Source organism: Girardinichthys multiradiatus, chromosome 6, assembly GCF_021462225.1.
Source record: "Girardinichthys multiradiatus isolate DD_20200921_A chromosome 6, DD_fGirMul_XY1, whole genome shotgun sequence".
Taxonomy (NCBI): domain Eukaryota; kingdom Metazoa; phylum Chordata; class Actinopteri; order Cyprinodontiformes; family Goodeidae; genus Girardinichthys; species Girardinichthys multiradiatus.
Window position 1 is genome coordinate 26136742 of NC_061799.1, and position 23455 is coordinate 26160196.

General features: G+C 40.7%; 1 protein-coding gene across 1 annotated transcript; it reads left to right on the forward strand.

Annotated features, from left to right (window-relative positions):
• The first annotated feature begins 8328 nt into the window (after positions 1–8328).
• Positions 8329–23378, forward strand: dusp22b (dual specificity phosphatase 22b). Its single transcript, XM_047369030.1, has 7 exons — positions 8329–8537; positions 8795–8828; positions 8910–8992; positions 14806–14855; positions 18864–18938; positions 22499–22670; positions 22978–23378. Exons 1-7 carry the CDS (start codon positions 8517–8519, stop codon positions 23065–23067), a joined length of 525 nt encoding a protein of 174 aa, XP_047224986.1. The 5' UTR covers positions 8329–8516; the 3' UTR covers positions 23068–23378.
• Positions 23379–23455: the final 77 nt, after the last annotated feature.

Genomic DNA, 23455 nt, shown 5'->3' on the forward strand with positions numbered 1-23455 from the left:
AAATACATTATGTACCGACTTCGCCTGTCCGTCATGTTTTTTGTTTATGCCGAATTTTTCTGAGCTATAGTTGCACCTTGGCGTAATGATGATTCTTTCCACAGTCGAAATCATACGTGAACGCGTCCGCCATATTGTGAGTGGCAAGTTCGCCTTGAAAGCCATTACAAATATGTTTGGAAACAGTTTTTTGTTTTTTTTCGAAAAAAAACCCACAAAGGATTTGGTTTACCTAATTTTAATGATTTTTTTTTAAATCCACACAATAGTAAGTTACTTTTAAATCTGATAAGACTGATCACTGTGACAAAAATAGAAATGATCAAATACCAAAGAGCAGTCCATAAGAAACGCAGTATTTTTAAAATGCACTTAAGTTTACCTTACTTTAGCTCTAAAAATATCTGATTCAACATTCAAAACATTCCAGACCGCTGAATTTAATCTCGTTTCAGTTAGCCGATACGTATAGTTGTGAAAACCATTGATTACACATAACAGTTGGGAGTACACCTTGTCCTGCACCTCGACCACTGTACTCCAGGATCCTGTTTGTGGACTTCAGCTGCGCCTGTCTACCTGTCACCTTCTACCTGTCAAGGGATCACTAGCTTCCTGAACGACCAGCAGCAGCAGGTGAGGCTCCCACACAAGAACCATCAGCCTCGACGGCCCCCCAAGGGTGTTCTCTCCCCACTCCTCTTCTCTTTGTGTGACACCACGTCAACGAATCAGTCTATTAAACTCCTGAAGTCTGCAGATGACACCACTGTCATTGGTCTGATCCAGGACAGTGATGAGTCTGTATATAGAAAGGAGGAGCATCGTCTGGTAAATTGGTGCAGTCGTTGCCAGCTGAAGCTTAACCCGCTCAAGACTGCGGAGATGACGGTGCACTTCAGCAGAACTGCCCCCACACTTCCTCCGCTCACCATTCCCAACAACACTGTGTCTACTGTGGATCACTCCAATTTCCTAGAAACCACCCTTTCTTGGCCCTTGAAGTTTCCTCACACATAGACACATTTTGAAAGAAGGCCTAGGAGGATAGATTGTTCTTCCTGCGGCAATTCAGAGTACTACCTTCCACAGGCGCTGGTGGCCATCTTCTACACTGCCATTATAAAGTCTGTCCTCTTCACATTCATCACTGTGGTTTCTGTAGAGAGATTCATCGGGGCGGACCTTTCCTCCACTCAGGAACCTGTACAGGTCAAGGGTCAGAAAAAGGGCCGCTAACATCTATGCAGACGCCACTCGTTCTTATAACAATCTGTTAGTCTTTTGCCTTCAGGTTGGCGCTACAAAGAGCTATTCGCAGATACTAGCTGTTACAGAGTTTCTATTAACCAAGATAACTGCTGTAAAACAACAAAATAAGCATGTTTGCACAATCACAACCTGCCTTTCTTGTTTCTTTATATACAAAATGGCTGTACATACATATACATGTACATACTAGTCAAGTCAAGTTTTTTTAAATAGCGCTTTTCAGCAGGGCACTGAAGGCGCTGTACATAAGGAAAAACATTACAATGATACAGAAAATTAAACAACAGAGGTAATAAAAAAAAAAAAAGAATAGAATGATGGATAAGAAAATGAAAGGAACGTTGGACTGAAAACTTAACTAATAATGTTTAGATAACACATTCAAAGGCCACTCTAAACAAATAAGTTTTTAATCTTGATTTAAAGCAACTTAGGGTTTCAGCGGTTTTACAATTTTCTGGGAGTTTATTCCAGATTAGTGGAGCATAAGAACTAAAAGCTGCTACAACTCCTTTATCCTTATTTTTAATTTCGCCTAAAATTTATATATTTATAGATAATGTCGGTACAATCTGAGTGCAGGAAACCAAAGTCAAATCCCTTGTTTGTGCACTCAAACTTTAATAAAGATGATTCAGATTCTGAAATTATCTTTCATTCTGGGCTGCATGGTGGTACATTTGGTGGCTGGGTTCAAATCCCAGTCTGTGCTCCCTCCACATAAAGATTGCATGTTCAATTCAATTCAATTCAGTTTATTTATATAGCGGCAATTTTCAACCCATGCCGTCTCAAGGCACTTCACAAAAGTCTGGTACATACATTTCAATTAGTCCTAACCATTGAACAGTGCAGTCAGATTTAGTTATTTATTCAAATTGGATAAAAAGTTTTTCTTTCTAAGGAAACCCAGCAGATTGCATCCAGTCAGTGACTTGCAGCATTCACTCCTCCCAGTTGAGCATGTAGAGACAGTGGACAGTCACTGGCGTTGACTTTGCAGCAATCCCTCATACTGAGCATGCATGTAGTGACAGTGGAGAGAAAAAACTCCCTTTTAACAGGAAGAAACTTCCAGCAGAACCAGGCTCATTGTGAACGGCCATCTGCCACGACCGACTGGTGGTTTGAGAGAACAGAGCAGAGACACAAAAAGAACACAGAAGCACTGATCTAGGAGTACTTTCTATGGGAAGGAAAAGTAAATGTTAGTGGATGTAGCTCCTTTAGTTGTTTCATCTAGAAAGAAAGAACAGATAAACTTTGAGACAGTTTTCAAGGATAGAGTCTGAAAGAGAGCATATATAATTAGTTACAGTAAAAGCTCAGTCAATTGCTATATCTAGGAGAGAGAAAGGGTTAAACACTGAAAGACAGGGCCATGTGGATCATCTGTAGAAGGTGAGCATTAAGTTGTTACCAGCAGAAGCTTCGACGATGCCCCTCTCGAGAAAGGTGGCACAGGTAGACACAGAGTCAGGCCAGGTGTAGCTTCTAGGAAGAGAAAAGAGAGAGAACATAAAGTTAAAAACTGAAATAACAGCAAATAATGCAAAATTGGAGAGTAGTGTGAGAATGTAGCGAACAGGGTGAAAGTGGTCATTATCTCCTCCTGTTCTACTCATTGCCTGGTTTCTCTCTACATATTCCTTCTTCCCTCAGTCCAAACATGACTGTTAGGTTAACTGGTCTTTTTAAATGGTCCTTAGTTTTGAGTGTGCATGCCTGGTTGTTTGTCCTGTGTGTCTCTGTGTTGCCTTGTGATGGACTGGCGACTTGTCCAGGATGTATTCTGCCTCTCGCCCAGTGGCTGTTGGAGATAGGCACGAGCCCCCCACGCTCCTGCAAAGATTAGCAGTTATAGACCGAACATAGATGGATAGATATTTCATTTTTTAAAATTAATTTACTACCGAATGTGTAATAGAAAAGTCTTGTGCTGAATCTTTGAAACACATGTTTGCAAACGGTTTTGAATTTGCCTCAGCTACAACGTCACTCATAACATGGCGATGAGATTGTGTTTAACGGGAGAATGGAGCATAATTTTATTCTGTATACCCTAACTGCATTCCCAATTATGTAGAACGGTATTAAACAAGCTAGACCAGTGGTTCTCAACTATTTAAAACAAATACCCCCTCAGTAATTACTGTTCATGTACCACTATACTGACAGACATTTTAAGACAATAGAACAGTATGAGTAAGTTTGTATTATAAAAAACAGTAGAACAAAAAACTTCTTATCCATACAAAATTATTTAAAAGATGCAGGATGATTCTCTCTTTTTAGAAATAGAAATTTCCCAGTTTCATGTTGGAAAAATAACAGAAATGTCCTGTGAAATTAGAATTCCAAGTGCTGAATATAAAGGTTTTTTCACCAGCCCTGATCACAAAATCCATTATGGTTGACTCATATATAATATTTAGTGTTTAAAATAAACAAACAGACAACAACAAAACTTTGGAAAGTTGTGTCTCATCAAACCTTTTACTCACACAAGGATATAAATAATCTGACACATGCAGCTGAAATTGAACCTCTTCACACCAGGCAAAGCTTTCCAAGTCTGTTATTGTCCAATTTTGGTGATTACTAATGTTGCCTTTGTATTATTTTAAACAACTACTCTGACCTTTGACATCAACAAGGTATTATTTTCCCACACAACTGACACTCACCTCATACTTTCCTCTTTTCATGCATTCTCTGTAAACCTAACGGATGGTTGCAGGTGAAAATCCTAGAAAATCAACAGTGTTTAATTCTAAGACCAGGCCATGTGGGACCAACAACCAATCAGTATTTACAGTCACTTAAATTCTGATAATCTATTCAAATTTCAGCAAGTGGTCATCACCATGTCTTGATGCATTAATGCATTGAGTTACTTCCATGTGAGTGGTTGATTCTCTATTTTCTTAACAAGCTTTTGAACAGGTGTAAACTACCTAAAGATGTGGTCGGCCAGTGTAGTTTGCACAATTATTGAAGAACGCTCTGACAAAGTTTTCGTATGACTTTGTTGCCACCTAGTGGTAAAATAATTAATTTAACATTTTACAACTCGAATTTGTTTTTTCAGCAGAGCTGGACAACATACAGTATTATTAAGCGTTGTCAGTAATACAAATGTACTATCATAACTATCTTGTCAAACTATGTTTAAAATCTAAATAATGATGCTAACTTAAGACTTTTATATGCGGGAGCCACAACAAATGAAAAAAAAAAAAATCAAGTTCATTGATAAAACAAGCATTTATGTGAAACTAGAGTGGGAAACCACCTGCCTTGTAGCCATCGGCAGTGTGGGTGAAGTTTGACATGCAGGCCTACATTTTGGGCTGCCTATCTGCGAACACCCACACTATAAATTCCTCCTTTTTGCACACACTAAAGCCACAACAAAGCAGTATCATATTTACCTGTCTTGTGTTGTGTCAGTTTAGTGGCTTATGTGTTTTTCTGTTACTTTTTTTTGTTATTCACATTTATTGCTGGTAATGTGTAGGCTATTGAGAAACCTTCCCCCCTCTGTTATACGCAACGAGTTACTGAGCTCTGTTACTGACAATTACATCAGCAAAATGGTAACCTGATTGCATTAATGGAATCTAATCCATGCTTCTAAATAATTGCAGAATAATTTAGATCAGTAAGATCATAAGGTCAGATGTAAGTTTTTCCTGTGAGCTTCCATGAAGTTTTTGCAAACCTTTTGTTGTTCCTTAGAAGTAAATTTTATTTTCTTGTTTATTAAACATATCTATCAGCCATACACACAGACATATAAGTCAAACACAGTGTGAGTTGAATTCTAAAAAATACTTTGTTATCCCTGCAAAACTATAATATAAACTAGGCACTGAGTAGGGACTGGTATGATTGACTAAAACTAGTTCTACTCTGCACACGTGGTTTCTCTCACTTCATGTCTGCCACAGACACCTCTTGCCATTCAAGCTTAAGTCTATCCAGCTCACCGCATCCGATTATCAGGAAGTTTGAACAACCGGGGTCTAAATTGTACATGTGATGTTAATGTGGGGCACTGGGTAGCAGCACTTCCTGTTGATGTTTTTTACAAATGATGATAATAATCAGAACAGTATAGCCAGGAGCCACATTTTCTCTGTAAAAGCCACACAGTTGTTGCTTAGGTTTGTGACTGGCTTCTTGGTGTCTGTCCGAGTGGTTCACTGCTAATAAAGAAGGAGGTTGGTCTTGCCAGTAAATTGGTGTGGGAAAATGCAAAAGCAGGTAAAATATTCTGTTAAAGCTGACAGATTATGCAGAACAGTTTAAAAGCGTTTGATCCTAACAAGTCTCTTCAGTTTCAGTTTTTTTTTTGTGTCACATGTAAATGTTACAGATCAGCAAACCAATTTTAATATAAGACAAAAAACCTGAGTAAATACAAAAAGCACTTTTCAAATGATTTCCTTTACTAAAAAAGCTACCCAAACCAACCTGGCTTTAAATAAAAAGGTAATTGCATCTTAAATTGAAAACGTGGTTGTGCCAACCCTGGCGGCAACATCTGTCACAAATTGTTGAGTCTTTTACAGCACTATGGAGACATTTTCTTTGCCGAATTGTTCTAATTCAGCCATATTTGAGGGTTTTTTAGCATTAATGGCCTGTTAAAGGTCACAACATCTCAATCATGTTTAAGTCCAGACTTTGACTATAATATTTGAGAACCTTTTTTTTTTACATTTCAAACATTACATTTCAAAACTTGCTGTTTTGTTTTGGCTCATTGATCTCTAACCAAAGTTAGCTTAAGGTCATAAACTGATGGCTGGATATTGTTCTTTAGGCTATTCTGGTAGAGACCAGACTTCATGGTTCTATCAATGACAGCTAGTTGTCCAGGTACTGAAGAAGCAAACCAGCTCCAGACTACCACTATCTTTAACTGTAGAAATGTTTCTTTTTCTGAAATACCTTTTCACAATTACTTGATTTTAATTAATTTTTATCTGAGTTTTCTGTTGGTGTAACCTACACACTCCGCTCTGCTGCTGAACCTAAAAGTGTGTTTACATTAGAAATTAGGAACCATTTAAAGGGGAAACAAAAAGGCTGCTTAGTACTGTGAATACTTAAGATGGTTATTTTGATGCTGTAAATAGAATTTAGTAACGGTACTAGGAATTAATCACAGTAATGGATTTGTGCAGAAACCCGATGACATCCAGTTAACCGTATCAATGTAAATTTTATAAAATCCTCTTGCAGAATATGTTTGGTCATTATTTTTCAACATCTAATCAAATGAAAAGCATAGGGTTTGTAGTCTAACATTTTATCAGTACACTGTCAAAAATTGCGTTTATTAGTTTTCATTTAGCAGGTCATTTCTTCCTACAGTACTGTCCCAAAGGATTTGTGACCTGTTTTCTCTAGTCGGAGTAAATACAGGTCCTTCTCAAAAAATTAGCATATTGTGATTAAGTTCATTATTTTCTATAATGTAATGATGAAAATTTAACATTCATATATTTTAGATTCATTGCACACTAACTGAAATATTTCAGGTCTTTTATTGTCTTAATACGGATGATTTTGGCATACAGCTCATGAAAACCCAAAATTCCTATCTCACAAAATTAGCATATTTTATCCGACCAATAAAAGAAAAGTGTTTTTAATACAAAAAACGTCAACCTTCAAATAATCATGTACAGTTATGCACTCAATACGTGGTTGGGAATCCTTTTGCAGAAATGACTGCTTCAATGCGGCGTGGCATGGAGGCAATCAGCCTGTGGCACTGAGGTCTTATGGAGGCCCAGGATGCTTCGATAGCGGCCTTTAGCTCATCCAGAGTGTTAGGTCTTGAGTCTCTCAACGTTCTCTTCACAATATCCCACAGATTCTCTATGGGGTTCAGGTCAGGAGAGTTGGCAGGCCAATTGAGCACAGTGATACCATGGTCAGTAAACCATTTACCAGTGGTTTTGGCACTGTGAGCAGGTGCCAGGTCGTGCTGAAAAATGAAATCTTCATCTCCATAAAGCTTTTCAGCGGATGGAAGCATGAAGTGCTCCAAAATCTCCTGATAGCTAGCTGCATTGTGATAAAACACAGTGGACCAACACCAGCAGCTGACACAGCACCCCTGACCATCACTGACTGTGGGTACTTGACACTGGACTTCTGGCATTTTGGCATTTCCTTCTCCCCAGTCTTCCTCCAGACTCTGGCACCTTGATTTCCAAATGACATGCAGAATTTGCTTTCATCCGAAAAAAGTACTTTGGACCACTGAGCAACAGTCCAGTGCTGTTTCTGGTTCAAAAGTGGCTTGACCTGGGGAATGCGGCGCCTGTAGCCCATTTCCTGCACACGCCTGTGCACGGTGGCTCTGGATGTTTCTACTCCAGACTCAGTCCACTGCTTCCGCAGGTCCCCCAAGGTCTGGAATCGGCCCTTCTCCACAATCTTCCTCAGGGTCCGGTCACCTCTTCTCGTTGTGCAGCGTTTTCTGCCACACTTTTTCCTTCCCACAGACTTCCCACTGAGGTGCCTTGATACAGCACTCTGGGAACAGGCTATTCGTTCAGAAATTTCTTTCTGTGTCTTACCCTCTTGCTTGAGGGTGTCAATAGTGGCCTTCTGGACAGCAGTCAGGTCGGCAGTCTTACCCATGATTGGGGTTTTGAGTGATGAACCAGGCTGGGAGTTTTAAAAGCCTCAGGAATCTTTTGCAGGTGTTTAGAGTTAACTCGTTGATTCAGATTATTAGGTTCATAGCTCGTTTAGAGACCCTTTTAATGATATGCTAATTTTGTGAGATAGGAATTTTGGGTTTTCATGAGCTGTATGCCAAAATCATCAGTATTAAGACAATGAAAGACCTGAAATATTTCAGTTAGTGTGCAATGAATCTAAAATATATGAATGTTAAATTTTCATCATGACATTATGGAAAATAATGAACTTTATCACAATATGCTAATTTTTTGAGAAGGACCTGTATTGTTTTCATAAAGTCGTCGGTTCAGATCCGTTTCACATGTGTAAACCACATTTCCCAAGATACCTTGCGGGAAGAAGCTTGGGCAACGGATTTTGATCGCCTGACTCATACTCAGGCTGGTGCCTGTTCTCTCACTGAACGCTGGGTTTTGAAAGCGATTGAAAGGCGAGATAAACATCTTTAACTAACAGGGATACAGTGTGCGTTATTTGTTTGTAGTGTTGGTGTTCAGACTCGGAGTTACAGCATGGTGAACGGCATTAATAAGGTACGAGTTTAGCTGATAGAGAACGCGTGTGAGTTTTTCATATTTAGTGGTGTTTTCTAATACTACTGCTTATCTGACTAATGTTTAGTTTCATTTGTTAAAAGTTTTTTGTTCTAACACCGCGTGTGTATACATTGAGAACGAGGTTATCTCAGAGTCATATTTAAAGGCCAGATAATGCATTTTCAATTATCACTTTCTCTTTAAAAATGTGTTTGAAATTTTGTATCTGTTTTCTGTTTTCTCTTTCTTTATAGGTTCTCCCAGATTTGTACTTAGGGACGTTTAACGGTGTGTACAAGCTTTATTTTTCCCTTTTCTTTGCTTATGTATTTCGATAGTGTTTATCGTGTTCCTGTCTGCTTTCCTCAGATACAAAAGATACAGATCAGTTAGCCAAGAGCAACATTAAATACATCCTGTCTATTCATGAGGAAGCTCCTCCTCGCATAACGGTGAGATGCTCCCTGTTTTCCACTGATACCCTCCCAGCCTTCAGCTGGTTCCACAAAACTCTGCACCTTAAGTTAGCCATGGGTCATCTGGCACAGTGGGGAAATAAATGTAGCTGTAGAGACCAACTGGTTGACTCCAGTCACAGACAGACCAGTCTGACCAGAAGTGCTCCAACGATCACTGTAGATCCTCCTCCTGAGCAAAACACTGCTACTGTTGATTCTCAGAGTATCCTGAAAAGTGCCAATCATCCGCAGTCGATGTAGTCATGGTGTTGTGCTGAGCTGTCAGCTTGTGTGGGTGTCAGAGTAGATAGTTGTTCTTGTTGCAGCCAGTATCCACTGTGTAGAGTCCTTTTGTGGAACACCAACAATACTCCTAAACTGCTATTAAATATCTAAGAAGTGAGCATCATTTTAGGTTTTGGCATTCTGAAATGCATCCAGTTTTTTGCACCCATGATGAAGATGTGTAAAATACTCACAAGAACATTTGTGGAGTTATTATAATCACACATCAGATGTTTTTTTTTTAAACCCAACCTTTAAACTGAGATATATGGGGTTCCAAATATGCCAAAAATGTTTGCCTATATTCATACATGCATGAGTAAACATTTAAATTTGTCTGTTAGGAGTGCTTCTGCATGTTCAAAACTACTAAATCTTTCATGCAAATAACTAACCTGACAAAGCACTTAACATTGTTAGTTCTATTTTAGTCAATACCATTTTAGTTTTGTTGTGTTGTCTTCCTGTGATGTTTGACTTGATTCAATTTTAGCTTATGTGATGTTTTTCCTCATGTTGTTGGACTATGTTCTCTTCATTTCTAAATCATTTCTTGTTCTTCTGAGCTGGTGTGCGAGGTAGAGAGGTTCCAGCTAGAAATAGTCAGACTTACCTCGACACACGGCTCTGGCTCTGGAACCAGTCTCCTTGAGAGGGGTTGGACACTCTTCCACTCTGGAGTTGCCCTTGGTAAGAGGCGCCAAGCTGGGGTGGGCATACCTGTTGGCCCCCATCTTGTCGCCTGTACGTTGGGGTTCACCCCGGTGAACAAGAGGGTAGCCTCCGTCCGCTTATGGGTGGAGGGATGGGTTCTGACTGTTGTTTCCGCTTATGCACCAAACGGCAGTTCAGACTACCCACCCGTTTTGGAGTCCTTGGAGGGGGTGTTGGAGAGTGCCCCTCTGGGGGACACCCTTGTTCTGCTGGGGGACCTCAACGCTTACATTGCCAATGACAATGAGACCTGGAGGGGTGCGGTTGGGAAGAATGGCCCTCCCGTTCTGAACCGAGTGGTGTTTTGTTGTTGGACTTCTGTGCTCATCATGGATTGTCTATAACTAACACCATGTTCAAGCATAAGGGTATTCATATGTGCTCTTGGCACCAGGACTCCCTAGGCCGCAGTTCGATGATCGACTTTGTTGTCGTGTCATCTGGTCTGCAGCCGCATGTCTTGGACACTCTGGTAAGTGGGGAGCGGAGCTTTCCAATGACCACTACCTGGTGGTGAGCTGGCTTCGATGGTGATGAAGGATGCCGGTCAGACTTGGCAGACCCAAATGAATCTCGAGCGTCTGCTGGGAACGCCTGGTGGAGTCTCCTGTGAGACGGAGCTTCAACTCCCACCTCCGGGAGAGCTTCAAACACGTTCCGGGGAGGTGAGGGACATTGAGTCCGAGTGGGCCATGTTCCGCACCTTCATTGCTGAGGCGGCTTACCGGAGCTGTGGTCGCAAGGTTGTTGGGGCCTGTCGTGGCGGCAATCCTCGAACCCGCTGGTGGACACCGGCGGTGAGGGATGCTGTCAGGCTGAAGGAGGAGTCCTATTGGGTCTTTTTGGCCTGTAGAACTCCGGAAGCAGCTGATGGGCACTGGCATGCGGCTCGGGTGGGCAAAACCTTGGGCATGGGAGGAGTTCGGAGAGGCCATAGAAAACGACTTCCGTACAGCTTCAAAGCGATTCTGATTCACCATCTGGCATCTCAGGGGGGGTAAGAGGTATACCACCAACACTGTTTACAGTGGAGAGGGTGTGCTGCTGACCTCAACTCTGGACGTTGTGGGTCGGTGGGCGGAGTACTTCGAAGACCTCCTCAATCCCACCGGCACGTCTTCCACTGAGGAAGCAGAGCCTGGGGACCCTGGGGCGGGCTCTCCAATCTCTGGTGCTGAAGTCACTGAGGTGATTAAAAAGCTCCTTGGTGGTGAGGCCCCGGGGGTGGATGAGATTCGCCCAGAGTACCTTCTGGCTCTGGATGTTGTAGGGTTGTGTTGGTCAACGTGACTGTTTCTCGGCTGGCCTGGGAACGCTTTGGGATTCCCCCAAACGAGCTGGCCCAAGTGACAGTGGAGAGGAAAGTCTAGGTCTCTCTGCTTAGGCTGCTGCTCCGCGACCCAACCCCGGATAAACGGAAGACAATGGATGGATGGGAGAAAACATCACAAGAGGTTGGTCTTATCCATGTCAAGTGAATCGGTATGCTCAAACAGCAAATCAGGACGACTTAATATGACTACAGCAGTATAAAATAAATTAGAACTGGCCCTTTTACATGTTTTTTTTAGGTTAGTAATTCACATGGATGGTTAAGCAGTCCAAAGTAGTTTTCTAACTGCAGAAGCACTGTTGAAAGTGATACAGACGTACACAAATGTTAACTCACATTTTCAGTGGCCATGCACATTGCATTATGAACACAGGCAAATATTTTGGCAATATTGTGGTATTTCGAAATGTTACAAATGCAATGCACTCCAACAAGGTTCCAATGGCCTTTGGAATAAACAGAGAACCACAGCATCACAGATCCTGTGCCGTACGTAACATTGAGCATGAGGATTTTTTCCTTTATTTTATCAGAACCAACTGAAAGTATTTTTGGTTTGAAATAGCTCAACCTCAGTGTCATGTGACAGATGCACACGATACCTGTTAAAGTCCCAGAAGAGTTTAGCAACTTTGGCACATTTTACATATATGATGGTAGGACATGCCTCCCAAACAACCAATTGGGAAGTAAATAGCATTTAATGGTTCTGATAGGGACTTGTTGACCCCAGGATGTCACACTTTGCTGTAGGTCTATAACAATGAAGTTTGGAGGAAACCCATCAGATTGCACCAAGTCATTGGCTTGCAGCATTCACTCTTCCTGGATGAGCATGTAGCGACAGTAGACGATCATTTGCATTGTGTCGCTGACTTTGCAGCAATCCCTCATACTGAGCTTGGATGTAGCAACAGTGGTAAGAAAAACTCTCCTTTAGCCGGAAGAAACATCCAGCAGAACCTGATTCAGTGTGAACAGCCATCTGCCATGACTGACTGGAGATCTGAGAAGACAGAACATACACACAAAAATAAGACAGAAGCACTAATCTAAGATTACTTTATATGTGAAAGAAAAGTAAAAAGTTAATGGCAATAGTAGTTCTTTTAGTGGCTTCATCTAGGAGAGAATCACGGTTAAGCAGATAAGCTCTAAACCAGTTTTTGGGTCTAGAGTATGAAAGAGTGGGCATACAGTTAGTCACAGTAAAGCCAATAGCTACATCTAGGAGAGAGACAGGCTTAAACATTTTTTAAAGCCAGGGTCAAGTTTATAATCTATAGAAGAATGTTAAATTGTTGGCAGTAGTAGCTCAGCAGATGCCTCCCTAGACTTAGCCATAGACTTTAGAATAAGAGTTTACACTTAGACTTTTAGACTTTATTGTCATTCAACTGCACATGTACATTTGAGCGAGATTTTGTTGCAAGGCTCCAAATAAAAACAAAAAAAAAACAAGTAAAAGCAAGACAGTATAAATATAAGTATATGCAATATAAAAAAAGAACAAAAAAAATATATAAAAGAATAGAAGAACAGTAAGGAATGTGGCAAATAAATAAATTGATTAAAAAATCATATAGAGAAAAAAAAGTATATGTAAGACAATATGAATGCTGCTGTGCTCTCGTCACAAGAGCAGAGGTGTGATCTGCACCACCAGGTATTTGATGCTACTGATCCGTTCCACTGCAGCGTCAGTAATGAGGTGGGGGGGGGGGGGGGGTGTGTGTGTGTGACTTGGCAGATTTTTCCTGAAGTCAACAATACCTTTTGTTTTGTTGACATTCGTTAGATTGTTTCACACCAGTCAACCAGGTGTTTCACCTCCTCTCTGTACCAGTTCGTTGTTATTTCTAATAAGACCCACCGTGCCGTGCCAAGTTCTTACTGAACCTGGCATGGCAGTCCTGCTTCATCAGGGTGAAGACCAGTGGGCTTAGTACGCAGCCCTTGGGGGAGCCAGTGCTGAGGGAGATGACGCTGAAGGTGTTTTTGCCGACCCGTACAGACTGGGGTCTGTCTGCGAGGAAATCCGGCAGCCAGTTACACAGGGCGGTGTTGAGTCCAAGGGGGACCAGTTCACTCACCAAGTTCTGTGGGATGATCGTATCAAATGCTTAGCTGAAGTCCAGAAACAGCATTCGCATGTAGCTATTATTCTTCTCCAGATGTTCCAGACTCAGGTGGAGTGTGGAGGAAACAACATCCTGTGTGGAGTGGTTGGAGCGGTAAACAAATGGATCAAAAGAGGGAGGGGGGTGATTTGGAGATGATGTGGTCCTTCACCAGCCCCTCGAACCACTTCACCATGACGGGAGTGAGTGCCTCAGGGCGGTAATTGTTGTAGTGAGGAAATTGTGGCTGTTTTGGGCACTGGTATGATGATAACAGGATGGGACAAAAGCATAGGTCAGTGACGTGTTAAATATATCAATTAGGACATGAGCCAGGAAGATGGCACAGCTAAACAAAACCACCAGGCCAGATGTAGCTACTATGAAGAGAAAAAACTGAGAGGAAACATAAAGCAAATAAAGCAGATTATTTAGTGAGTAGTAGGATAATGTAGTAGAGAGAGTGAAAGTGGTCATTATGTCCTTCAGCAGCCAAAGCCTTTAGCAGCATAATTACAGAGATAGTTCAGGATATCCTAAGCCACTCTAACTATAAGCTTTATAAAAAACGAACGTTTTCAGCCTAGTCTTAAAAATAAACAGGGTGTCTGCTAAAACTGGGAGCTTGGATGTCTGGGAGTTTGATTATTAAAGGCTTTATAACTGAAAAGGAGAATTTTAAATTATATTCTGGATTTAACAGGGAGCCAATGAAGGAAGGCTAAAATAGGAGAAATATGATCTCTATTTTTAATTTTCATCAGAACATTTGCTGCAGCATTTTGGATCAGCTGAAGGCTTTTAAATGCATTTTGTGGACATCCTAATATGGGTACTTGAATGGGGTCTCTGTTATACCCCAAGAAAAACAGAAATTTCTGGATTCTTAATTAAGTTACTAGAAACAATTAAAACAAGTGAAGTATAAATAAAAGTGCTTCATTTATACTTGTTTTAATGTGATTGTTCGGGGTACCAATAATTGTGCCACGACTACTTTTGCTCAAAACAATTATTTCTAAACATAGGATTTTTCCCCCACCAAATAAATATGTCCAAATTAAAGGTTAGACTTTTCTAAAATCATAAGTATTAGACTCCACTGCAATCAGTAATGAATTTATATAAAGGCTAACACATCTTTTCCAAGATTTCCAATAAATGTTGTCAGCACTGTTTATAGAAAATGTGGCCCCTAATTTACTTATATTTCTACCTAATCCAGTTGCAAGAATGATGGTTTTATTGCAAGAGTGATGGTATTATTGTGAAACCATTAATGTGTCAATTTGGAAGAACATTTGTTCCAAATACTTCAGTGCAGGTCATGGGTAACCAGTATGTTTGTCCACCAGGGGATGACCCATCTCCACCTTTCAGTACCGGACACATCCACATATAAAATGTAAGTACCAATCATAGAGCACAGCACTTTAACTCGTTGTCTTCTGCTTTATCCGAGACCTGGTTGCGGGGGCAGCAGGCTTGACAGAGACGCCCAGACATCCCTCTCGCCAGACACTTCCTCCTGCTCCTCCCGGGGGGGCCTTGGTGTTTCCGGGTCATTCGTGAGACGTTGTCCCTCCAGCGTGTCCTGGGCTCTCCCCTAAGTCTCTTCGCGGTGGGACATGCCTGGAACACCTCTCTGGACTCCCCTCGATGTGGAGGAGCAGCGGCTCTACTCCGAGCTCCTCCCAGATGGCGGAGCTCCTGACTCTATCTCTAAGGGAGTGCCCAGCCAACCTGCGGAGGAAGCTCATTTCAGCCGCTTGTATCCGGGATCTCGTTCTTTTGGTCATGACTCAAAGTTTATGCCCATAAGGAGGGGTAGGAACGTAGTCCAACCGGTAAATCGAGAGCTTCGCTTGTCGACTCAGCTCTCTCTTCACCACAACGGACCGGCACAGCATCCTTATTACTGCGGCGGCCGCACTGATTAGTCTGTCGATCTCCCGCTCCTTTCTCCCCTCACTCGTGAACAAGACCCCGAGATACTTGAACTCCTCCAATTGAGGCAGAAACTCCCCCCCAACCAGAAGAAGGCAAGCCTTTTCCAATGGAGAACATGGCCTCGGACTTGGAGGGGCAGACTCCCAACCGCCTTACACTTGGCTGTGAACTGCCCCAGTGCATGCTGTTGGTCTTGGATAGAGGGGGCCAGCAGGACCGCATCATCTTCAAATTCTAATTTCTGGAGTCCTGCTCCGCTTGTACAGAGACCGGATGACCTCTAATAAAGGCCCCCGACTCTATACCTCTGAAACAACAGTCAGAGACCTCTCCCCAACCTGAAGGCACAGAGATGCGACCCCCTCATCCACCGGGGTAAACCCCTACACGAGACGGTTGAGCTGAGGGGTGACAAGCACACCCACCCCAGCCTGCCGCCTTTCACCTTGGGGCAATCCAGAGTGGAAGAGAGTCCAGCCTCTCTTGAGAAGCTGCGTTCCAGAACCCATGCTGTGCGTGGACATGAGTCTTACTATTTCTGGCCGATATCTCTCGACCGCCTGCACAAGCTCAGGTGACGTTCCGCGTCCCTAGAACCAGTTTAAGCGTCCGGAGATTGGGTCGTCTAGATCTCCACCTTCGTCCGCTGCCTGATCCTCTTTGCACCGGTCCGTCATGGTTCCCCCTGCAGGTGGTGGGCCCACTGAGGGATGGCCTCGCGTCTCTCATTTGGGCTTGGCCTGGCCGGGTTCCGCAAGGAGTAACCCGGCCACAGCACAGCATTTAACAATATAAAGCAGAGACAAACAGAAAGAGGAGGGCATTCACATGGAGCTGTTCTCTGTGATTGTCTGAGGTTCATTTTCTGCTGGTTAACATGTACAGTGCCTTGTGAAAGTATTCAGCCCCCTTGAACTTTTCAACCTCTTGCCACATTTCAGGCTTCAAACATAAAGATATAAAATTCTAATTTTTTGTGAAGAATCAACAACAAGTGGGACACAATCATGAAGTGGAATGAAATGTATTGGATGTGTCAAACTTTAACAAATAAAAAACTGAAAAGTGGGGTGTGCAATATTATTCGGCCCCCTTGCGTTAGTACTTTGTAGCGCCACCCTTTGCTGCAATTACAGCTGCAAGTCACTTGGGGTTTGTCTCTATCAGTTTTGCACATCGAGAGACTGAAATTCTTGCCCATTCTTCCTTGCAAAACAGCTGGAGCTCAGTGAGGTTGGATGGAGAGCGTTCGTGAACAGCAGTCTTCATCTCTTTCCACAGATTCTTGATTGGATTCAGGTCTGGACTTTGACTTGGCCATTCCAACACCTGGATACGTTTCTTTGTGAACCATTCCATTGTAGATTTGGCTTCATGTTTTGGATCATTGTCTTGTTGGAAGATAAATCTCCGTCCCAGTCTCAGGTCTCTTGCAGACTCCAACAGGTTTTCTCCCAGAATGGTCCTGTATTTGGCCCCATCCATCTTCCATCAATTTTGACCATCTTCCCTGTCCCTGGTGATGAAAAGCAGGCCCAAACCATGATGCTGCCGCCACCATGTTTGAGAGTGGGGATGGTGTGTTCAGGGTGATGAGCTGTGTTACGTCAAACATATCATTTTGCATTGTGGCCAAACAGTTTGATTTTGGTTTCATCTGACCAGAGTACCTTCTTCCACATGTTTGGTGTGTCTCCCAGGTGGCTTGTGGCAAACTTTAAACGAGACTTTTTATGGATATCTTTGAGAAATGGCTTTCTTCTTGCCACTCTTCCATAAAGGCCAGATTTGTGCAGTGTACGACTGATTGTTGTCCTATGGACAGACTCTCCCACCTCAGCTGTAGATCTCTGCAGTTCATCCAGAGTGATCATGGGCCTCTTGGCTGCATCTCTGATCAGTCTTCTCCTTGTTCGAGATGAAAGTTTAGAGGGACGGCCGGGTCTTGGTAGATTTGCAGTGGTCTGATCCTCCTTCCATTTCAATATGATTGCTTGCACAGTGCTCCTTGGGATGTTTAAAGCTTGGTAAATCTTTTTGTATCCAAATCCAGCTTTAAACTTCTCCACAACAGTATCTCGGACCTGCCTGGTGTGTTCCTTGGTCTTCATGATGCTCTCTGCGCTTTGAACAGAACCCTGAGACTATCACAGAGCAGGTGAATTTATACGGAGACTTGATTACACACAGGTGGATTCTATTTATCATCATCAGTCATTTGGGACAACATTGGATCATTCAGAGATCCTCACTGAACTTCTGGAGTGAGTTTGGTGCACTGAAAGTAAAGGGGCCGAATAATATTGCACGCCCCACTTTTCAGTTTTTTATTTGTTAAAAAAGTTTGACACATCCAATAAATTTCATTCCACTTCATGATTGTGTCCCACTTGTTGTTGATTCTTCACAAAAAATGTTAATTTTATATCTTTATGTTTGAAACCTGAAATATGCAAAAAAACGTTGAAAAGTTAAATTGGGCCGAATACTTTCGCAAGGCACTGTAAATGATATGGTTTAACAAGCTCAACATTTCACTGCGTTCTCATTATCTCAGACGGACCAGAGTAACACAACTGCATTGAGTTGTTGGTGAGCAACCGTTCCTTTGGCATAAATGAGTTATATGTAAAGGGTTGCGCTTGTATGGTGTTTTTTCTCATTTAAATTATAATATTAAGTATCTGAAGAACCACTTGCAAATAGATTAAGTTCGAACCAGAATAAGATTACTCTTTGAGCAGAATTGGCTGAGAGGATACAAAGAAGCTCATGGGAACCTAGGAGTAACAAAAGATCTATCTTTGACGTGAACTGATGTTTCTCAAACAGCAAAGGTTGGAAGGAGTAAAAAGCCACAGATTTCTGAAGAGGAGATTGTTTCCTTTTCACAGTTTACTGAGATTATGTGGACAAGCCAGAAAAAGTTCTAAAAATTATTTGTAAGCAGGATAAATAAAAATATTGAGTCAAAATATAACTTAATTCTAGTTCCATGGCTGTATCTAGCCAAACTATTCGTTTTGATATATTTTTTTTATTTTTGCTTTTTAAATTATCAAGAAATTCAGGCAGTGAGTGAAAGCTACCGCCCATTTTTCAATGCCAACAAATGACTGACATACCAGTTTAAAGAGCAAAACATGCGGGTAATGAGAGGGTTAAGTTTGACTAGGATGATTTGCAATTGCAATTTTCTTACAGACATGAAAAATTCTATCATTTATCAAACCTTATATATTTGTGTCAGTTATTTGAATATGTATTTCAGCTTGAAAGACTTATTGGAGCTTCTCACTGAGCTACAAGTCTGTTGGTATTCTTTTATTTGTGCCGGATCTTTAAAAAAAACACCCCTGCCAACTGTGTTCTAATGTGTAAGGAATAATTAACTGTATTGTTTGCATGTGGGTAGTTTTCACAGTACAAACAATTGTTTAGTTTTTTTGTTTTTGCCCCTTAGAACTCAGCACTTTAAACAGAGTATAATGTTCATGCACGAGTCTCGGCTGGAAGGAGCAGGCTGCCTCGTTCACTGGTGAGTGCAAAATCACTTTTTATCTCTCCATGGAAGCCAGAATTAAGGTTATATGACACCAGGACAAGAACTGAGTTTGGGTATTACTTGAGTAAACAATTATAATTATTTTTTTTTGCGATGCATTCACAAATGTTTCTGTGTATTTAGTTTTTCTTTACATATCTGATTAATGTTCACAAGTGAAGCCATGTGTAACTGCTGCACTGGCAAGATTAATAAGAAAAAGGAAGGCCTATTCTTGAACTTCCCAAAACAGACTACAGTAACAAGTCCTACCACATTGTGTTTGTGTGGTATGATAGATCACTTAAGTGTTCACAGGGTAGAGCTAAATTTGGTTGGACAGAGGGTCTTCTCAGAAATCCATTTGGCTATTTATACAGGCCTCTTCAGTCAAACGTTTCTCGACATAATTTCATGTCAAATAAATGCTTCTAAAGGTCAGTGATTCAAAGCAGGTTTAGTTTTAATGTGTGTATTTAATCAACGTTTCTATCTCACTTCCACTATTTAAGCCAGTAGTTCATGTGTTTCATTTTTCTGTCACTCGCTACAGTATAATCTGATAAGTATCACATTTGATAAATGCTTATTTTTATATTTTAGTCTGTATTTAAGTCTTTAAGTCATAAAATGTCTTCAACTTCAGTTAAGGTTTTAACAAGAAACTTAAAATATTTTCAGCTCTGCTAAATTTACTTTCCGTTCTAGTCTCTTTCCAATAGAAAGTTGGCAGAAAATGAAGCATTCTCTGTCAATTTAAGCTTATCTGAGCTAACAGTCCATCATCAGAATCAGAATCAGAATCAGAAAAGCTTTATTGCCAAGTACGTTTTTGGACATACAAGGAATTTGTTTTGGCGTAGTCGGTGCAATACAGTACAAATTAAACAGTATAAACATATCTACAATATAATATAAATATAAGTGCACAGTTTTAAGTGCGAGTGAGAGTATGCAAATTCAGTGATGACCGACAGCAGTTACCGATTGGATGTGGCATCTGCGTCTCACGCTGTAATTCAGGAGGGTGTCGACACGTGCAGAAAATAACTGCTGCTAACTGAGATGGCCATATTGATGTCGGCTTATAGGTGTTTATTAGCTGCAAACAAGCATTGATTGGTAGTGCTTGGTCTAGCCTTTAAAACTTCTCAGAAGGTCGGCTATAGTAGGGTGTATCAATAAATAAGCAGGTTTTACCATGCCAACTGTTCTGACTCAGAGAAACACGGTTACTCAGAAAAGCTTAAACACTGATGACGGGTTACTTTCATTTTTGTTTTATACATTGAATTTGATTTACATTTAAAGGTTTAACATAAAAAAAAAAACAATATTTTTACATTCTTAGAGTGAAGTAAAGTAGTGTATAATTATGAAGTAAAAGGAAAATGATACATGGTTTTTAAAATGTTCTCAAATAAAATTCTGAAAAGTGTGGTTTGCATTTGTCTGCTTTTCCCTGATACCCCTAAATAAAATCTAGTACAGCCAGTTGCCTTCGGAAGCCAATCAGTAAACAAAACCTATCTGTGTATAATTTAATCTCAGCATTATAGCTGTTCTGGAAAGTTCTCCAAGGTTGTTTTTAGAGAATATTACTGAACAAAATATTGACCACCATTAAAGTTCTTGTAATTAGTAATACTGGTTTAAAATGAGATTACCATTGATACTGTATGTGATAATTACTATGTTTAAAAGTTAAAAGATTTTGAAAGTAGTGTCTTAGATGCTCAGTGAAATGGTAATATTTAAACCACCAATAAGCACAGTGCTAAATGTAGCTGTATTTTGGACTTAATAACTGCACAAAGAAGGCTTTTCTGGTGTTTTTTGTTGTCACTATATGTAGAAGAAGAAAGCATCTTTAGTAGTCCTGTGCTTATCATCTGTACCGCCTCTTCCATAGTGGGTAGTATTATATTATATTATATTATATTATATTATATTACAAGAAATCATTTTCAGCACATTTTAACCAAACCATGAGATTGATAATTGTGATGTATTTGCTTACAATAATCAAAATCTTCATATCATTGCATGCCTAGAACACACACAGTTGCTAACCTTGACATGCCTGTCCACATACACTGACAGGCTGGAATAGGTGACTGTTACTCAGAGATGTAGCCAAGAGGTCCGTGGTAACTATGAAGGAGCTGCAGAGTTACCATCAACACATTCCCCCAGGCTCAGGTGGGAGATTCTGCCAACAGAACATCTATCAGTTTTCCACTCCACAGATCTGGCATTTACATAAGAGTGACAAGAACAGAGCCGTTGTTGAAAGAAAGTCATAAGATGTCCCATCTCACATTTGCCAGAAGTCATGTAGGGAGCAAAACAAACATGTGGAAAAAGCTACACTGGTCAGATAAGACCAACATTTAACTTTTTGGCATGCATGCAACACCCTTAAAACATGAGTGTGATTAATTATGGTGGTGGAAGCCCCATGCTGTGGGGTTGCTTTTACTAGCCAAAGAACTGGAAGCTGGTCAAAGATGATGGGAAGATGTGTCGAACTTAATACAGACTGAGGCGTAGCTTCACCATCCAAAAGGACAAAAAACCGAAACATATATTGCCAGTGCTACAGTAGCGTAGTTTAGATCAAATCATAGTCATGTGTTAGAATGGCCCAGTCAAAGTCCAGGCCTAACGTGAACTGGGGCAATACCTGAACTTTGCTGTTAACAGACTCTTTATCCAATCTGACAGGATTTGAGATATTTTGTCAAGCTGAAGAATTTGCAAACATTTGAGTCACAAAATTATAAAAGCAATGATAAAAGATATTTCGCTGCTTGTCTCAAATGACATGCAGCAAAATGTGGTCATACAAAACATTTATTCTGGGTGGCTGAATACAAATGCAAGCCACATTTTATAGAGCTTAATTTGTAAAAAAGCAACAAAAAAAACCTAATTGAGACCATGTATCATTTTATTTCCATTTCACATTCATGCACTACTTGAAATAAGTCTGTATCTGTAAGGACTTTGATCTTTCAGGGCTTCATCTTTTCTGCTTTCAACCAAGTTCCTGTTGAAGTCTCACTTCATGGTGTCTCGCTGCTCGCCTCTTATTTCCTCACATCTCTGCCCAAAAACAGGTCACCTCTGCTGACATGCAGTTAAAATTCTTTTCAGATTTCTTTGTAAAACTTTTTTGTCTTATTTGCTGTTAATATTCAGAAATACATGTTCAAAAACATGTGTCCATTTGAAACTGAGCTTATTTACATAGGTTTCTAAATTCAATTGAACTCTATTATTAGCATTTGAAAAGACTGCTGCAGATAAATAATTTTATACGGGTGGTGGATAAGAAACAACAGAAGTCGAATGGATTTCAAAGATGTGGTTATTGGAAGAATTTTGCGATAAAACAATAAAAATGTTTCATAATATCCTCACAGTGTGATGAGTTTGTGTGACTTCTGTTTTACCCAATTTCAACTTCTAATTTATAAAATGTAGTATTTTACCAAAATGCGGGAGTGTGTTGAATATTGTGAAATTCATGTAACCTGGTCTTCCCTCAGTTTGGGAGGAAAGTCTCGCAGTGTCACCCTGGTGGTAGCTTACATCATGACAGTGATGGGCCTGGGTTGGAAGGACGCCCTCGATGCTGTCAAAGTGGTGCGGCCGGGTGCCAACCCCAATTTGGGATTTCAGACGCAGCTGCAGACGTTTGAGGATACTCAAGTTGAAGGGGTGAGTTTTTTGTACAGACTGTTACACATAAAAGAGAAAAACAATCTGCGTATCGCTAACCTTATTTATTTGCACCTATGTGCCTGCTGTTATTTGACGGGTTTATAGATCGAAAAGGGTGGGACTTCTTAGTTTTGATAAAACTAATGACTTGAAAAGATTTTTTATACCTGCAGATGACTGGTCTGATACAATCAATAGAAAGATTCCAACGAAAGATGATCTGTGCATTTCTCCATGTGATTTGTAGTTCTTGTTCACATTGCCACAAACTAAATGTTTTTTTTTTTTTTTTGTCCCCCGTAAGTTCAGGGAATGGTTTCGAAATGAATATGAGGACAACCCCTTCAATGATGAGGCTGATACACCTAAACTACTGGCCAGGGAAAGTCAATGAAGAGGAGTTGGAAAAGCATGCATCTACTTTGTATGAAGATATTTGAACAGGGCTGATGACACCCTGAAGACTTTTGCACCTGAGTGGAAGTCGAACAAGCTCTGAAATGCTTTATTCTGTGAATCTTTCTCACACATTCAATGACCATGGACATTTATTATGGGAAATATACTTCTTACATGCCTTGCATCTACCTTTTTAGCATTTATTGAATAAAATGTGTCTAAGATGTTTTCTTTCTTTACTTGCAAACATTTTTTTTCATTGTGACTGTATGATCTTAATTTGATAAATAAAAGATGTAAAGCCAAGCGCATGGGTAGAGGTTGTCGGTCGATGGTCTGTCATGTTGAAGGTGATAAGACAGACTATGCTTTTGCTACTCCGT